The sequence below is a fragment of the Amphiura filiformis genome, chromosome 7 (genome assembly GCF_039555335.1).
Source record: "Amphiura filiformis chromosome 7, Afil_fr2py, whole genome shotgun sequence".
Lineage (NCBI taxonomy): Eukaryota > Metazoa > Echinodermata > Ophiuroidea > Amphilepidida > Amphiuridae > Amphiura > Amphiura filiformis.
This window is the reverse complement of record NC_092634.1, coordinates 15,655,845-15,674,625: the sequence shown is the minus strand read 5'-3', so window position 1 is coordinate 15,674,625 and position 18,781 is coordinate 15,655,845. Positions and strand designations below refer to the sequence as shown.

The 18,781-nt window shown below is 36.6% G+C and overlaps 1 protein-coding gene across 1 annotated transcript in view; it reads right to left on the bottom strand.

Moving 5' to 3' along the window:
- Nucleotides 1-12,732, bottom strand: part of LOC140157670 (DNA ligase 3-like) — a 59,577-nt gene extending 46,845 nt beyond the window's left edge. Inside the window, exons 1-10 of the mRNA XM_072180910.1 lie at nt 12,130-12,732; nt 11,361-11,498; nt 10,554-10,736; nt 7,915-8,018; nt 7,054-7,185; nt 6,251-6,408; nt 5,261-5,429; nt 2,573-2,797; nt 1,124-1,263; nt 327-414 (exon numbers count right to left, since the gene is read on the bottom strand). Coding sequence (XP_072037011.1) covers nt 327-414; nt 1,124-1,263; nt 2,573-2,797; nt 5,261-5,429; nt 6,251-6,408; nt 7,054-7,185; nt 7,915-8,018; nt 10,554-10,736; nt 11,361-11,498; nt 12,130-12,721 — 1,929 coding nt within the window. The 5' untranslated portion in view covers nt 12,722-12,732. The remainder of the gene's footprint in view (nt 1-326; nt 415-1,123; nt 1,264-2,572; nt 2,798-5,260; nt 5,430-6,250; nt 6,409-7,053; nt 7,186-7,914; nt 8,019-10,553; nt 10,737-11,360; nt 11,499-12,129) is intronic.
- Nucleotides 12,733-18,781: the final 6,049 nt, after the last annotated feature.

The window sequence follows — 18,781 nt, the reverse complement described above, 5'->3', positions numbered from 1 at the left end:
GAGATATACTATCCTGTTACAGCTTTTAAACACAAATTATTTAAATGTCGGGAAGTATTTTATTTTAATTTTTGAATTTGGGTACAGTTCATTTTAAATCACCCTGTAAGTGTTTTCATGGAACAGACAAATCAAAAATATCCGCTTTGTAAGCTCACTTTCCATATTGCATTGCAATTTCAAAAGGAGATATCACTATTAGAAAACAGCTTTAATTATGTTTCAAATCGTCTTCCTTAGTCATTAAAATTGATGATTGTTAGGATCGTCTGGATGAGAAAATCACCGAATGGGCCATTAATATAAAATAAGAACACAACACTTACTGTTATGACCTGCATTTCTGAGAACATGACCCTATTTGGTATTGGTGTCAAATTCCGCTCCAAGATTTTTCGTCGTTCTTTCATGGTTCTGTCAATTCAAAAGAAACAATGTTATTTTTAGTGACTTTAGCATAGCATTCAAGTACACAAATCATATCCAAACTAGAAGGGAGAGTATGCAACATGAAATATTCCGATCGTTTTATGTGCCTTAAAAAATGATAATGACTTATCACCTTTTTGTTAGATATGTGTAGCAAAATTGTTTTAAATAAAATAGATATTGGGATTTATACTGCCAGACTTATCATTCAACAAGTAGTTCTCAAGATGCTGTTACAGAATGCAATAACCCCATATATGTGACCCATCACATCGAAACACGGCAGTTGTTGGAAACCCACATTTAAATATAATAACGAAAATGTGCCCCGAAAAATAAAGAAAATAATAAGGAATTTGAATCCTATTTGTCACATAAAATCACCATTCAACATACGACATCAATGGAAGAGGTGTCATTTAAAAGCTTAAAAACTGTCCTTTTTAGTATTCCCTAAAATGATTTATATGACTGATATATAACCACATGCCAATTGTTTTAAATTTGTGTAATGTTATATAATCACTTGGTCAAATATTGATTGTTCGATTTCACCTGCCATATCAGCTTTATGAAATGGAACAATCCCTGCTCATGAAATGGAACAATCCCTGCTCATGAAATGGAACATCCCTGTTTCACATTATTCTATTTCAGGCAGTTAATATTTGTGTACCAGTGCAATGATACTTACTTGTCCATAAGGTTTTCTCCATTGAAATGAAGGCAGTCAAAGACAAAGAGACACACAGTGGCATCTTGGAAAGCACTCTTCTTATGAATACCTAATGTACCAAATGGCAGGATCTTGCCATTCTTGTCCACCATCAGAATCTGGTAATGAAATCAGTTAATTTACAGGGAATGTTTTACATAATGTGAAGAAAATCAAAGACAAAGCTTCGGAAAGCTCACTTCTACTGAAATATCAGTACATTATCTTCTCCTAGTGTCAGAAGAAAAATATATGGTATAATTCTGGTATACCCTAGCCTGCACACCCTGTGTTTTAGGGTTAGTGTTAGGTTAGGGTTATAATTAGGATTAGGATTAGGGTTATAATAAGGTATGGGTTAGGGTTATAATTAGGGTGGGTTAGGATTAGGGTTAGGGTTATACTTGTGAGAAGAGTATTCCAGAATTATTCCAAACATACCAATAAATGAGTCGTTTGTTGCTAATATTGATTTTGAGATATAGTCAATATATAATAGTATTAAACTTCCTGTGTATTTTATTCTTCTAGACAACACAAAAATTATCATATCTATCAAAGCGTAAGTCTAATATTGTGATGGCGGTTTTCATCAAAATAAATCTCTGAAATTGAAAACTTAATTTTGATTTTTCTCAACAAACAACTTGTATTGTTTGATTGCATCACAATATTATTTGGGGATATTCCTACTAAAACAATCAACCCCAAACACTTCTAACAAAAGATAAAATTTATGTATTCTACTTTAAAAAAAGATTTATTCTCCTTTTGATTATAGGTTAATGAACGCATATTACTTGTTGGGATATAAATTGGACAAAATAATGCACACACGCTGATGTTGATGTGTCTAATGCACGAGCCCCAAGGGGGAGTGCATTAGACGCATCAATATCAGTGCAAGTGCATTATTTTGTCTAATATCTGAGCAACAAGTAATACGCTGCTTCATTAACCTATTTCATACTACGAGAAGAAAAAACACATGATTTTTGCTGTTTTTTAAACAAAATTACCATTAAAAATATTGGAAAACAGAACCAAATATAAATGCATCAACCGCCCTAAAAAATGAATCAAGCCTACATGACGCTTAACGCATGTGCAAGCATTACGCTGAGTGCACAATATACACAATCAATGCATGGTTTGGATTTTACTAACAATTGCTCTGATTGGTTCGCGCTATCTAAGAGTGTATGAATCAACTATAATAAAGAAGGCAAAAGAGTGAAATTAAGAGAGATATATCTTAGCTTACACTTATGTGAATGCTTAGCTAGACTTGCGCCAAAGTCTGTGAATTAATTAGTGGCTGCTACGGCACATATTTGCTGAAAAGTTACATATGCCACACAAAGTGTGTTTGCAGTTTTTCTAAATGTTGTGTTGGCATACAAAATATTTCAAAACACTATCTCTTACCTCACTGTCAAGGATGAGACTGTTGCCATGGGGACATGCTTTGGGTATGAAGTCTTTGATATGCGCCACCTTGTGTGGTAAGACTGGCTTGAGACTGCGACTGAAATATTGAAAGTTGTCTCCACTCTTGTGAATCTGCACCCTCTCTCCATCATATTTAATCTCTGCGTACATACCGTTGGGACACTTCTTCATGGCATAGCCAACAGATTTGCATGCTTCAGCCTGAAAAGAAATGCAATTTTGGATTTTGCGTTAATGACTATTGTATGAATGCTGCTATCTACTGAAGACAGCTCTTATTACATTGTGTATGCTGCTATCTGAAGATAGCTCATATTACACTGTGTGCATGCTACTATACTGATGATAGCTCATATTACACTGTGTGCATGCTACTATACTGATGATAGCTCATATTACACTGTGTGCATGCTACTATACTGATGATAGCTCATATTACACTGTGTGCATGCTACTATACTGATGATAGCTCATATTACACTGTGTGCATGCTACTATACTGATGATAGCTCATATTACACTGTGTGCATGCTACTATACTGATGATAGCTCATATTACACTGTGTGCATGCTACTATACTGATGATAGCTCATATTACACTGTGTGCATGCTACTATACTGATGATAGCTCATATTACACTGTGTGCATGCTACTATACTGATGATAGCTCATATTACACTGTGTGCATGCTACTATACTGATGATAGCTCATATTACACTGTGTGCATGCTACTATACTGATGATAGCTCATATTACACTGTGTGCATGCTACTATACTGATGATAGCTCATATTACATTGTGTGCATGCTACTATACTGATGATAGCTCATATTACACTGTGTGCATGCTACTATACTGATGATAGCTCATATTACATTGTGTGCATGCTACTATACTGATGATAGCTCATATTACACTGTGTGCATGCTACTATACTGATGATAGCTCATATTACATTGTGTGCATGCTACTATACTGATGATAGCTCATATTACACTGTGTGCATGCTACTATACTGATGATAGCTCATATTACACTGTGTGCATGCTACTATACTGATGATAGCTCATATTACATTGTGTGCATGCTACTATACTGATGATAGCTCATATTACATTGTGTGCATGCTACTATACTGATGATAGCTCATATTACATTGTGTGCATGCTACTATACTGATGATAGCTCATATTACATTGTGTGCATGCTACTATACTGATGATAGCTCATATTACATTGTGTGCATGCTACTATACTGATGATAGCTCATATTACATTGTGTGCATGCTACTATACTGATGATAGCTCATATTACATTGTGTGCATGCTACTATACTGATGATAGCTCATATTACATTGTGTGCATGCTACTATACTGATGATAGCTCATATTACACTGTGTGCATGCTACTATACTGATGATAGCTCATATTACATTGTGTGCATGCTACTATACTGATGATAGCTCATATTACACTGTGTGCATGCTACTATACTGATGATAGCTCATATTACATTGTGTGCATGCTACTATACTGATGATAGCTCATATTACACTGTGTGCATGCTACTATACTGATGATAGCTCATATTACACTGTGTGCATGCTACTATACTGATGATAGCTCATATTACATTGTGTGCATGCTACTATACTGATGATAGCTCATATTACATTGTGTGCATGCTACTATACTGATGATAGCTCATATTACATTGTGTGCATGCTACTATACTGATGATAGCTCATATTACATTGTGTGCATGCTACTATACTGATGATAGCTCATATTACACTGTGTGCATGCTACTATACTGATGATAGCTCATATTACATTGTGTGCATGCTACTATACTGATGATAGCTCATATTACACTGTGTGCATGCTACTATACTGATGATAGCTCATATTACACTGTGTGCATGCTACTATACTGATGATAGCTCATATTACACTGTGTGCATGCTACTATACTGATGATAGCTCATATTACATTGTGTGCATGCTACTATACTGATGATAGCTCATATTACATTGTGTGCATGCTACTATACTGATGATAGCTCATATTACATTGTGTGCATGCTACTATACTGATGATAGCTCTTATTACATTGTGTAAATGATGCTATCTACTGAAGATAGCTCTTATCAAATTTGCAAGTTTTGGGATTTTGCGTAAGTTTTTAAAATGACTTTATGAACTCATCAGGTAAACTGAAAGTGATAGCGTAAAAATATCAGGACTCACTCGAGCACGGGTCATGATATTACACCACTACAATACCATAGTTCACAGTGGAGTTGATACTCTGGTAATCTTATCTAGTTGTGATTGCCTACAACAGACTATTTGCAAACAGCCAAAGTCCATGTATGCTGTGAATTCTCGCATATTCATGAGGGCCTGTCTCACTGTGGTTTAGTGGACAGTTACATAATGAATAATGAAGGAAGAAGATACATGAAGTACATATGCCAGCAAAATCTAGACAAGTATAATGTCAACTCTATGGCATTTTGTGCTCTATGGCACTTTTGTGAGTCTTTATAATATCATTTTCCATAAACCATGGCATGCGGTCAGTTTTATTAATTTTCAAAATATGCCAGTAAATGGCTATTGACAACTCAAAACTCTTCCCTACACTCACTTACCAGCATAGGCAACACAGGAGTCATAAGGTTGGCTCTGACACTCAGTTTCTTTGTCATTCCTGGTTGGCCATTAGATGCTTTGCGATTCTCCAACACTCTCTGGACCACATCTAACAGGTCACGTGAGGCTTGAAATGCTTCATATGCATTGGGGTCCAAAGCTTCAAGACTGGTGGATAAATATACATGTTATAGTTTAAATATAAGTTATGTATGTGATGTAATTTAAGTTTGTTTTTGCAAGCTGCTTATAAAATACAGATATCTTTCAAAACCTTTTCTTTCTTTTTAAATTAATACAGATGGCCATAGGTGTTAACAAAAAGATGTGCACTCCCCATACACTACACCCTCCAAACAGGGATACAGTTTAGGAATATTCAATGGGGTTGTACTTCCTGACTTTCGCCGGTGACCCCGTAGATGCTACACAAATTACCCACAATTTGTATGATATTTAACCTATCAACCAGTGACGGATTTTTGATCCCAGTAGGGAACGCACTCTTAACTTTTTAAAGTTATTTGCAGCCCATTGCTCATACAGTATTCTATCTAATTAATGCCCATGGGGCATTTCATTTTCCAAAAGGGGGTGGTAATTAAAGGTCTACTTAACAATGTCAATTCTCATTAAAAACATCACAAGTGCCATCTAGTAATAAATATATTGTAAACAAAGTCGATAACAATAGAATCAGCGATCACATAATTTATTTGAACATTTTGGTTGAGAAAAAATAGTAGGGCGATTATTAGAGGAGGGCCTTAAATAAGAGAGAATATGGTATTTATAAAATGTTCCAAGTTCCTGAGAGGTTACCTGGTTACATCCCTGTTTGGAGGTGACTACAAGTGCAACTACCCCCCCCCACACACACACACACACCCACAGACAAAAGAAAATTTGTCAGCAGGACAAAGAGGAATCTTTAAACTTTCTTTAATACTTTGAACATTCTTTGGTTTAAATTGAAAAATACAACTTACATGTGTTTTGCTCCAGCATTGATCCTCAAATCATGTTTGATAAGCCTGACTACCATCTTCAGATCATTAGCTGTACAACGAGCTGTAATCTTGGCAAGCGCCCTCTGTTGGTCAAGTTCTTTGGTATGTTGTGCCATTTCTGCCAGGAATGCATCAACCTACAGAATATGGAATGGTTGCATAATAATTGTAAGCTTAAACAATAACAATAATAATAATAATATGGAGACTTATAACACGCAAGTATCCGTCAGAGCCGCTCAATGCGCAACAACAGTAATGTGAAAACAAAGGAGAACAGAAGAATGATAAGTTTACATTTTAGAATTTTAAAATTATCACATGACACTCAGTCTTGTATAAAAAACCCAGACTCCAGCCATGAGTGTAGGCAAAACAAAATAAGTGGTCTAGATTTAAATCCAAATATGTTGGTCAAGTTCTTTGGTATGTTGTGCCATTTCTGCCAGGAATGCATCAACCTACAGAATATGGAATGGTTGCATAATAATTGTAAGCTTAAACAATAACAATAATAATAATAATATGGAGACTTATAACACGCAAGTATCCGTCAGAGCCGCTCAATGCGCAACAACAGTAATGTGAAAACAAAGGAGAACAGAAGAATGATAAGTTTACATTTTAGAATTTTAAAATTATCACATGACACTCAGTCTTGTATAAAAAAACCCAGACTCCAGCCATGAGTGTAGGCAAAACAAAATAAGTGGTCTAGATTTAAATCCAAATATGTTGAAGTATGAATTGGTTATAGCAACATAAGGAAAATTATATCTCACCTCAATAATATTAAGACTACTCTTCTTGATGGGTGGGCAAGCTTGACTCTGCTCATAAAACTTCCTCACAGTTTCAGATACGTCTCCTTGCTCCAAATCTGTCACCATGGCATCAAGGTCTGTGCCAAAGATCTGCAAAGGAATCAGGAAGTCAAAACAGCTTGACAATATTTCAGGAAAAAGCATTTGTGTCAGTGAGATCAGTTCAGTTCCTAGAGAGGGAGAGTGAACTCAAGAGAACTCTGGGAACTTTAACTGCAGAGTGATATAAAAACAAGACATTGCAGTACCTGTAAAAATTCCCAATTATTCATGCAAACTATTCATTGTACACCTAGACCTGTATGCTCATAACCACAACATTGAGCTGGCTACATGTAGTTTGCGTAGTGGGCGTAGGTACATGCTTTAATAACCCAGGGAGCCACTGGTCATTGACAAGGGGGTTATCCTGTATGACCACAAAGTCTCAAAAAGCACCCCAAACAAGTATTTGCGAGGTGTGAAAAAGCATCCCTAAACACGTATGACAAGTGCAATTGCCTACCCCAAACAAGTATTGACACTATTTGTACCCCATTAGAAGCAAGTAAATAAGTTATTTTCTAGACCCTAAAACCCTTCATAACAACTGGGAAAACACACAATCAAAAGTTCATAACATTTATGCAACATTTGTCTCAAAGGACCAAAAACAATTTGATTTTTTGTGCAAAGTATACCTTTTTCTTAAATTAAAATGTGAATTTGAATGTATGGTCATGCATGATACTCCAGTGCCCCCCTCCCCTCCTCGGCTTTAACCACCCGTTGTCATCAACCATTGATGTGAACCGCTGTGTGACCTAGACAACTGCTTACCTGACTGAAGAGTTTCACAAGTTGCTTGCTATTAATGTTGTACACACGCTTGACCACACCCGGCAACAGAAGCTTGAGGAGGAGATACGTATCACCTTGGAAACCTGCAACAATAAGAAAATTACTTTGTTGTGATATGGGCAACCTTAATACGTTAAGGCATCCTAATTATTGAATTATGCTTTGAAAGATACCTTTGGTTCAGACATAAAAATATGTAAACTTCATGATGCAGGTTTGACATATTAAAGTAGAGTATTGCAGAATTTGCTGTGGATAAAGTTAAATGTTAGTGCAGAAGTCATATATAAACATCAATTTTCCAATTCTTGGGGAAAAATAAGGTGTTAAACCCTATCATGATTGACACCTAAAACCCCTCTGAGCTTATCAAAACATAACTATTATACTATGGAATGGTAATTGCTTAAGGGTTTTCCGTCGTCACCCGATTCGACTCAACTATTGCGCCTCTTTTCAATGCGTGCATACTCCGCGTCGTGCTTGGCGTTGCGTTGCAGACATCGCAGAGAACGATGCGTGTTGTGCGTGTCAATGCTATTTTTGCGACCGGCGATAACCAGGGCCACAAAATAAAGAAAACAATGTTTGCTGAGCGCAAGAAAAGTGGCCGCTTAAATATAACATGTATGCAGGCCTACACACCAAATTTTGCCAGCGTGCTTCTACTGATAACGGACCTGGACCCCCTCCCCCAAATTGGACAGTAGAGTCCAATAGATGGTATGAAGTTATAGGCCTACCCAACAAACACAGAATCAAGTTTGGTTTTTAAACATTAGGCCGAAACGAGTGTTGGATAAATTGGTTAATTCGTTTTAATAATATTTTGGCCTAAATGTTGGGTAACCACTACCGGTATAGTATAGGCCTATTATTAAAGGTTATACGTTTGTAGAACGTTTCATAATGAAACGCACCACACGGCAAGTTTATAATCCAACATTTAAATCTTTAAAGCATTTTCTACAGCTATAGGCAACCCAGTGTTTAACTTTGCTTATATGAATCCACCTTGAGATAATTCCGTAGGCCTATAGTTTTTGTGATCAAAAAAGTTTTCCTCTCGGTAAACGGCACTATTAAGCATGCTACATGTAAGTAGGCCTATGCCTATAATAATTGTAGGCCTATTATAGTCAAACACTTCCGGACATGGTGTCAAACGCTTCGCTTTAACATGTTTAACTGGTCGATCGAGTCAGGTGAACATGGTGAAAGCTGAAAATTCCTCACTTTGTGTAACTTGATAACTCTTTGGTCCAATATCTTTGCAGATTGCAGAATGGGAGTCTTTCTTACACCCGTTTATGACCAAAATACACCAAATTAGTAAGAATATTAAGGCATGAAGTCTTAATTCAATTAGAATAATTGTTCCTATTATGGTAACTTCTTAGGTAACCTTTTTTACAGTGAAAACTGCGTAAACAGACAATTCCTTTTTTGTGGCCACATGCGTAAATGAACACTTATCCGGCATCAGATCGGCGTGTATACCAGCGTTAGTACGCACGCAAAATATCCATGTACACATGGTGTCGCAGAAAAAATGCATTTTGACCTATTTTGGTCAATTTACTTGAAAACAAGGTCCGGTACCCCAAATTTTTTTCTTGCGATTTACAGAGCTTTTTTATTTTTCATAACATATATAAAATTTAAAAAATTTGATCGATACAATTTTTTTCTACAACGCAAAAGGTTATCTATTTTGAGAAAATTGCTGATTTTGCCATTGAAGTGTACAGAGATTTTTGGAAATGTACACCTCTTTTTAAAACGGCTGTAGCTCAAAAGTGAGGTCCGGCACCCCCTGTATTTTTTACTGATTTATTATCTACACATATTAATGTACAAAATATGTCAATTTAAAAAAATTTGATCGAATGGTTTAGTTACGACGGTAAACCCTTAAATGTTTTTCCAAAGCTGCTTCATTTTTAATTTTGAAAAGATTAGGTACATGTACTACTAAGGTCTTAGCCAGCCATATGTCTGCCCGTCTTTACGACGGGCTAATCTAATTTTAGACGGGTAGATTTAATGGATTTTACAGATAAGATAGCTCTAAAACAGATGATTTTAAGGGTATATGAAATTGGGACTAATTCAAAGTGACATGTAAAGGCCAAATCAGGCCATATTTGAACTCAGTGACCCTTCCATGGGTATAGACAAGTTGTTTTATATTAGAGGGTCAAATTTTCGTATAGATTGGATGGGTGGTTCCTGATTTCTGGCTAAGACTCTGGGTACTACAGAAGTAGAAATTTCCAAAGAACATTAATGTTTTATGTTTTTTCGAGCTCAACACAGCTACCATGAAAATTAAAATACATGAACTTTGGTGAGGACATTTGACACTTCTTTAGTCTTAGTAAGGTAGCTGGACTCATCAGCAATGTGTGCACAAAGCTTACGGAACACTCTGAAGGAGTAATCCGCATGTGTTAGGTTATGGTTTTTTAACAGACTTACTTCCAGTGAATCTTTGGTGAGGACATTTGATACTTCTCTTGTCTTGGCCAGATAGCTGGACTCATCAGCAATGCGTGCACAAAGCTGATGAAGGAGGTATCCGCATACATTAGGTTTGGTTTTTTTAAGAGACTTACTTCCAGTGGATCCTTTTTTGAGGACATTTGACACTTCTCTAGTCTTGGCCAGATAGCTGGCTTCATCAGTGATGCTTGCACAAAGTTTACGGAATGCTCTGAAGGAGTTATCTGCATGCTTTGGGTCAGTGGTGGTCTTATAAGGAGCTTTAGATGGACCAGTATGCGAACTTGGACCTGCACCTGTTTAAAGAACAAAATCAAAATAATGTCCATGAAGAAATCAGATGAGATTTTTCTGAAGTCAGGGATTCTCTGATGGAGGTAACATTATGTCAGGAGTCTACCATGACCATGAAAAGATTAACTGCAATTGGATTAAAGGATGTGCAACCGATTCAGAAAATAAATAGATAGATAGTAAATATTTGCAGTTGTATGATGAAGATAAATAATTCAAACATTTTTACTTAAGAAATCTATTGGAAAAAGTACTCACAACTTGTTCAATTCCATGCTTTAAGACGACAAAAGCTATTCTCTGTTTCATTATGGTTGAGAATTGATAGCCAATCATTATCTTGTGAAATTATGCTGACTGATTACAGTAATATAGGGTACACAACTTATAAGTTCCCCCTAAATACTTTTTTAAATAAATCGAAAAATATTTAACAAAATGCACACGTGTAAAAAGATATACGTGTAGCCTTATTTGTTTTACACATATGGACTAAATTATCAAAATGCGCACATGTCGGCATTTTTTGCGCATCATACATTTTCCGTGTCCTTACCCTATGGTGAGCTATAAGTAACCCAATTATGGGTAAAGTCCATTTTGGTAATGCTTATTTTGCCCTTTACCTTGTGATGCCTTTGCAGGACTTGCATGTTTGGCAGGTGATACCACCGGTCCGCTGGTATTGAGTTTGCCCTGAGTTGTGGGTTTCTTTCTGGCAGGTGATTTCCCAGGAGATTTGGTTGCTGCCTTAGCAGCAACATCTATAGATGAAACACAAAATAAAAGGTAAAGATACTAACTAGAATGGATGCAATTAATAAATTCTAATCATTTATTGATCTAAGACCCTAGATGAGAAAGTCTATTGTGCCAAGTTAGTTGAGAAAGTATACTGTGCCAAGTTTGTCAATAGTAGGCAAGGAAAACTTATTTTCAAGAATGGGTTGCTGAAGCCTCATTCCTGTGTCAAGGTGCTGAGGTGCTGAGGTGCTGTAAAATGAACTGTCAGTGGACTCATTAATACATGTATAATAATTTTTCCCAAAATAGAATAATCAATATACTAAAAATTGGCCAAATTGAACACATATTATCAGAGTTTTTACAACTTTTCACCAAGTTTTGTAGGATTTGGTAAATTTGGGCTATTTTCCAAAAAAATTAAGAATGTTTTGTAAAATAAGACCCATCTATAAAAAATATTATAAGTACATGTATACCAAAATTGGCCTAGAATAAGTAGTCACTGATATATCAAAAGGTCTAAAATGTGTCCATGTTTGTGGCACAACCCCTGTATGGTCATTTTTGTACCGCATATGATGCCAGGTGTAGCAAAGATCAACATAAAAACTGATCATAATGACAAAATTTCATGTTGTGATAACCTACCGTCCATCAGCTTTCGGAGTAGCTTCTTCTCTGGTTCTTCCATATTTTCAAATCCTTCAAGATCACTTGGGTCTTCAATCTTCTTTGTTGTCGCTCTCGCTCGAGCAAAAGTCTCAAACATGCAGGTGATATGGTGGTACTGCTTCATAAGACTGCCATCATCACTGAAAGGGTTGGACACCAACTTGGCGATCCGAGGGTCTTTCTTGGCGATGGGTTGCTTGCATTTCTTACATTTGGAAGTGCCGAGTTTGGCATAGTCAATGGCGTATTTATTATCTGCCATGTCTGATGCTGAAGTATGAAGATGACGGGTAAATAGTGTGCTATGGTTACTACTAAGTTGATAGTTACTCAAGATTCTGACAGTCCTACAAGTATTTACGCGAAGACAACTTAAGAAACCCCAACTTGTATGTGTAGGGAACGGTTTAGTAATAGCTTTATTTTGAAGTAAATTATGCACAACTCTTTGATGATGATATTGTGTGGACAGAGGTCTTTGCCAAACCAGATGAAGTCTCTTTATCAGTAAATGACATGCAAGCCAATCATGCCTCACAAATGCAGCTCCACTTTGCAATCCTGGCATGAACTTCTACGTAGCTCTGGAAAGAGAATGTCACACACATTAGTTTCTTACAACATTCGAAATAAGTGGTTGTCCGGTAGTGCAAGACAAATTGATTGCAGACAACAAACAATTACATACTGTACTACATTGTAGGGGAGCTAGGACCAACTCCTTTGCACCCTCCATAGAACCAACCCAAACTGAATTTTTTAGATTCCTGAGATGACCCCAAAACATAATCAGGATGTTTCCAAAAATATAAACTGGCCCCAAGGGTGGGGCCTTCCAAGATGACGTCCAAAATGGCCACTAAATGCAGGTAGTCACAATAAATGACCATATGATTTTTGAACCAAGCTAACCTTTTTAGCTTAGGGGTGCATGGCCTTAACCCTGGAATTATGGAAACTTTTGGGCCTCATAACTGCTAAATTGTTGGTCTAAAGTATATAAAGGTATACAAGTTTATATATATTTAGAATGGCAAAGACTTGATAAAGACTCAAACAAAGAAACCTCATCACAAATTCACTCACCTGCCATTTTGGTCTATATGTGCGTTCTGCGGAGTGCTCGCTAGATACAGCGGTTGAAAAAAACCCTTTTAGTTGACATAAAATCGAACAAAATTTTTGATAAACTGGTAATACCAGGATTTCAATTTTTTATTATTAAATGAAGTTACATGTTGTTTTGAAGAAGGACAAAAGGTTTTTTCGGGAAGTTTTGTGTTAAATATAACTATTTTCAAATTTCAACTGGTGTTGGTGTAGGATAACAAGGTGAGTATAAAATTTGTGATGAGGTTTCCTTGTTGAGCGATAGTAGGATATGAGTTACAGTATTTTATGAGATGTAGGCTAAAACTAGGGCTCGGCCATACACAGTGGAGACAGGCAGACAAATGTCCTATATTTAAAAAAGGTGACAGGGCTAAACCAAGTAATTATAGACCTGTCTCCTTAACAAGTGTTGTGTGCAAAATATTAGAGCACATAGTGCATTCGCACATCATGGATCATCTGGAAGAAAATAATATTCTTGTAGATAACCAGCATGGTTTTCCGGCCAAGCATTCAACAGAGACCCAGTTAATACTGACATTGAATGATCTGACAAAAAGTATGGAAGAGGGAGAAACTGTACACATGGCTATTCTAGATTTCTAGGCATTCGATAAAGTGCCGCATGAACGTTTGCTTAGTAAGTTAGATTTCTACGGAATCCGAGGGAATCTGCAAAAATGGATACGTCACTTTTTAACAGAAAGAACTCAAAGAGTTGTTTGCGATGGCATCACATCTGAAACCAAGAAAGTTACTTCCAGTGTACCACAAGGTACAGTCACAGGACCACTGGATTTTTTGATCTATATAAATGATCTTTCAGATAACCTTGCAAACAAGGCAAGAATGTTCGCGGATGACTGTGTCATCTACACAGCGGCAAAAACACAGCAGGACCTTCAAACTATTCAAGATGACTTGAGAAAGCTTGAAGAATGGCAGAATAGATGGGGAATGTCTTTCAATGCAGCGAAATGCTACATAACGAAAATTAGCAACAAGATGCAACCTCCGGATATGGATTATACTTTTTGCCAGCAAAAGCTGCAAGAAGTGTCATCGCACCCATACCTGGTAATAGAAATTGATAACAAGCATAATTGGAATACACAGAGGAAAAACAAATTTCTAAAGCAAACAGGGTGCTTGGTTGTCTCAGAAGAAACCTATGGTTCTGCACCAAGGAAGTTAAAGAAACTGCATATATGGCTTTAGTGCGACCAATACTCGAATATGCAAGCACAGTCTGGGGCCATACCAGGATGGAGCAATAAATCAACTTGAAGCCGTGCAGCGTAAAGGTCCGTTCATACTACCACCGCATTTGCGATGCGTTGCTTTGCGATGCGGTGCGTTGTCGCACTGCATCGGACTTCAAGTACTGCATTGCGATATCGCAATAAAGTTAAATACATTTTAACTTGGAAATGCGACGAGTTGCGTTGAGTTGCGGCAAAAGTAATCGATATATCGGCATCATAAAGCAACGCATCGCAAATGCGGTGGTAGTATGAACGGACCTTAAGGCTGCCAGATTTTGCACGGGGGACTTCAAGCAAAGAAGTAGTGTGACCAAGATGATACAGGAGTTAGGATGGGATTTATTGGAAGATAGAAGGAAGCAAGCAAGACTAGCAATGATGTATAAGATAACAAACAATATGGTGGGCATAAACAAGAATGACCATATGGAGCTAATAAAAGAAACAAGAACCAGGAAGAAGAACAGCAGCAATTATAAACCAATCTATGCAAGACTCAACACATACAAGTACAGCTATTTTCCAAGATCAATTAGGGAGTGGAACGCAACAGGAGAAGAAACAATCAAGGCAAGCACAATTGACAGCTTCAAGAACCGGCTCAACAATGCAGCCAAGCCAAACAGAACAATTATAGAGACACGCACCATATATAATCCGCGACCATGACCCAAAAAGTTGGTGAACTGCAGCTTAATAATCTGATATATCTACCGACTCAACCAAGAAGAAGAAGAAGACATGCGCGATGGTGTTCAGAATTGACTTGGTCTCGTTCATGCGTTTTGTACGGTCTTGGACTTGGTTTATATCCAGTCTAGTCCGAATAATCAGACCCAGAACAAAATATTAATTTCTGACATGATCTTGTACTGGGTCTGAACTGTTTCCATATGAAATCTTGATGGCAAATTGGACAATAGAAGCACATGGTTCTACGTGACAGCTTTTTAATCCCTATTCAGGTTACGTGAATCACGCTATTGTGGACCATCCTTCTGATACTTGAGTGTTTGGACACGCGGAACAGTTTTTGTCTACCTCTGTTTGTAAACAAACCAGGAGGTCGAAATAAATCCTCCTCGCCGAATCACGAAAGTCAGCGTAATAGTACGGCACTATATCCAGTCTAGACACGTCACACTTCATGAAGACTTGCAAGTATGCTCTACCAGTTTTTCAATGTAAAGTCCAGGTGTAAAGTGCCTCTGGCCTTTAATAGTACAATGTAGATAAAAACTGTTACTCACTGTAGTGTACTATATACTATATCATGTATGGTCAGAGTAAGATAGTAGGTATGCTAGGTGAATTCAAATTTGCCATCAAACTGCATCATTTTACATATCAAATTAAAGCCATTGAGTAACTGAAAACATTTTTGTCATAGCACTTTCCGTAACAAAGTTACATCTTGTCAAAGATTGACTTTCATCAAAAATATTCTGCTAGCAAAATTCCCCAAAACAGCATTTAGGGGTGTTTCTAGATCTTAGTCTCATGGCGATAGCAGCTTTTTTTAATGGAACTGCTATCAAAATCCCTCTAAAATTCCATGTGCGACTTGATTATCACCATAAAAATCATATATTTGGGTCAAGTGAAGTATAGAAAACATATTTATGTAGGTTTCCTTCACGGCCTATTCTCGAAAAAAAATTCAAATTTCCATGTAAATATGCATTGTGTTTGGGCCCGGTCTCGGCGAATTTCGCTGACTAGCAAATGTGTTAACTAAGGTTTGCCTGGGATACCTAAAGATAGTTGTCCACGTTCGTCAGCACAGACATTGACTAGGTATCCTAGGTGAATTCAAATTTGCCATCAAACTGCATCATTTTATATATCAAATTAAAGCCCTTGAGTAAACAAAGCCAAAACTGAAAACCTTTTTTTCATAGCACTTTCCGTAGCAAAGTTACATCTTGTCAAAGCCTGACTTTCATCAAAAAGATTCATCTAGCAAAATTCCCCAAAGCGGCATTTCGGGGTGTTTCTAGATCTTAGTCTCATGGCGATAGCAGCTTTTTTAATGGAACTGCTATCAAAATCCCTCTGAAATTCCATGTCGGGTGACTTATCACCATAAAAATTATATATTTGGGTCAAGTGAAGTATAGAAAACATATTTATGTAGGTTTCTTTCTTCGGGCACAAGTTTTAAATTTCTATGTAAAAATGCATTGACATTGTCGGCGAATTTGGCTGACCAGCAAATGTGTTAACTAAGGTTTGCCTGGGTTACCTACATTGACTGTTAATAATATCATATTGACTTTTTTTTAAGGGGATACTACACCCCTGTGGTAAATTTGTGACTATTTTTGCATTTTTCTCAAAAATTAATAACACACTGGTAACAAAATTTATCTATGTTATTGGGGCAAGGAATCCAATTACTACACTGAAATTTCAGGTCCGTATTTGTCATTATGTTTATGATAAAAGACTGAAGTCTTGCTGGCAGGACTACCTGCTCTGAAGTAATGCTCATACTGTATCACTATTAGGCATACCTATGTTGGACAGTTTACATATACTAGTAAATTTGGGTATATTTCGTACATTCAAATAGGTAAACTTACCCTTAAAACACGGGAAAAGTATAGAAACTTAAAAGCTTTTTGTGTGCTAAAATTTGCTCATGGGGGCAGCCATGTTCTTTGTTTTCATCAACCGTAACAATGAGGGCGCTATACAAATCTACTTTCAGACCAGGGGGGGCCGGCCAAGATTGGCTCAATTTTGACGTTGTCATTGGTTTTACACGTAAACACAAAAATGTCTCAAATTATTCCAAAACTGTACGTACGTTATTAAGCACTATTTTATCAGTCTAAATCCGTTGAGGTTCGCCAGTGAACCTCATTGTAAGTACTGTTTTTTTAAATTTTTTATGTATGAATAACGCACGATATGTTACGATATATACTGAAAATTTCCCTACGTGTGTCAATGAGTTTACGTAGTGTAGTGGTTACGGATCTCGACTCCCACGCAAAGGGTCCCGAGATCGATTCCCATCCCCGGCGATGGATAAAAATTTGTCTTCTTCTTTTTTCTTTGAATTTAAAATTATTTATTTTCATGTGAAAATGTATATATTGCACTGGGAAATTTATTTTGTGCATTTTTTTTCTGTAATGGGGCTCCGGGAAAATATAAATTGCGTCCATCGTGCAGGCAGTGTTGCCGTCATATTGTCTGTTTTGTTTACGCTTTTGGCTGTTGCCACATTGAATAATGTAGTCCACCATCGTCTGTTTCAGACAGAGAGGGACAGTCATGGTACATGATTTACCTGATTGATATGTTGATTGACATCCCGATTGACATATTGATTGATTGATTGATTTGATTGATTGATTGATTGATTGATTGATTGATTGATTGATTGATTGATTGATTGATTGATTGATTGATTGATTGATTGATTGATTGATTGATTGATTGATTGATCGATCGATCGATTGATTGACTGATTGACATTGATTGATTGGCTGATGTATTGATTATTTGATTGATTAATTGATTGATTGATATGTTGATTGATAATTTATAGTAGATCGATTTATAAATGTAATGATATGTAGGGCCTAGGCCTATAGGCCTACACAAAGTTAATGTAGGCCCTAGGCCTAGCTGGGAGGAAAAGCCGACCATCATTTGAAAATTTCGACCTATGAGCTCCGGTACCTATAATAGATATCACCATTCACATACTATGAGCTATCTTCAGTATAGAAAGCACCATTCACATAATATAATATAATATAATATAATATAATATAATATAATATAATATAATATAATATAATATAATATAATATAATATAATATATGGTCATGTTTTGTATATGGGCACCTAAAAAGGATGGCTTTGTTGCATTCTTACTCATCAAGACGTGTTTACATGCATGTAGCTTGTTTATTTGATATTTATTATGAGCTTGTTTAGTAGGCCCTACTATTTTATTCCTTAGACATTGGTATTTCAATTTCTGAAACAAAAATTTATGATTTTCATTTGTAGGCCTACTAATTACTGTGGCGGAGGATCATGTGGCGGAGGATCACAATGCTGTACAATGGTGATCCTCCGCCACGTGAAGTTCAATAAACATTATTGATGGATTTCTATACTGTACTTGATCGCAACCAAGTGATATCATATTTAGCATTCATTGCCTCAGTATGTGTTAATTAGACAATTAAAAATTACTAATTACTTGTTGCTACATTAATAAAGT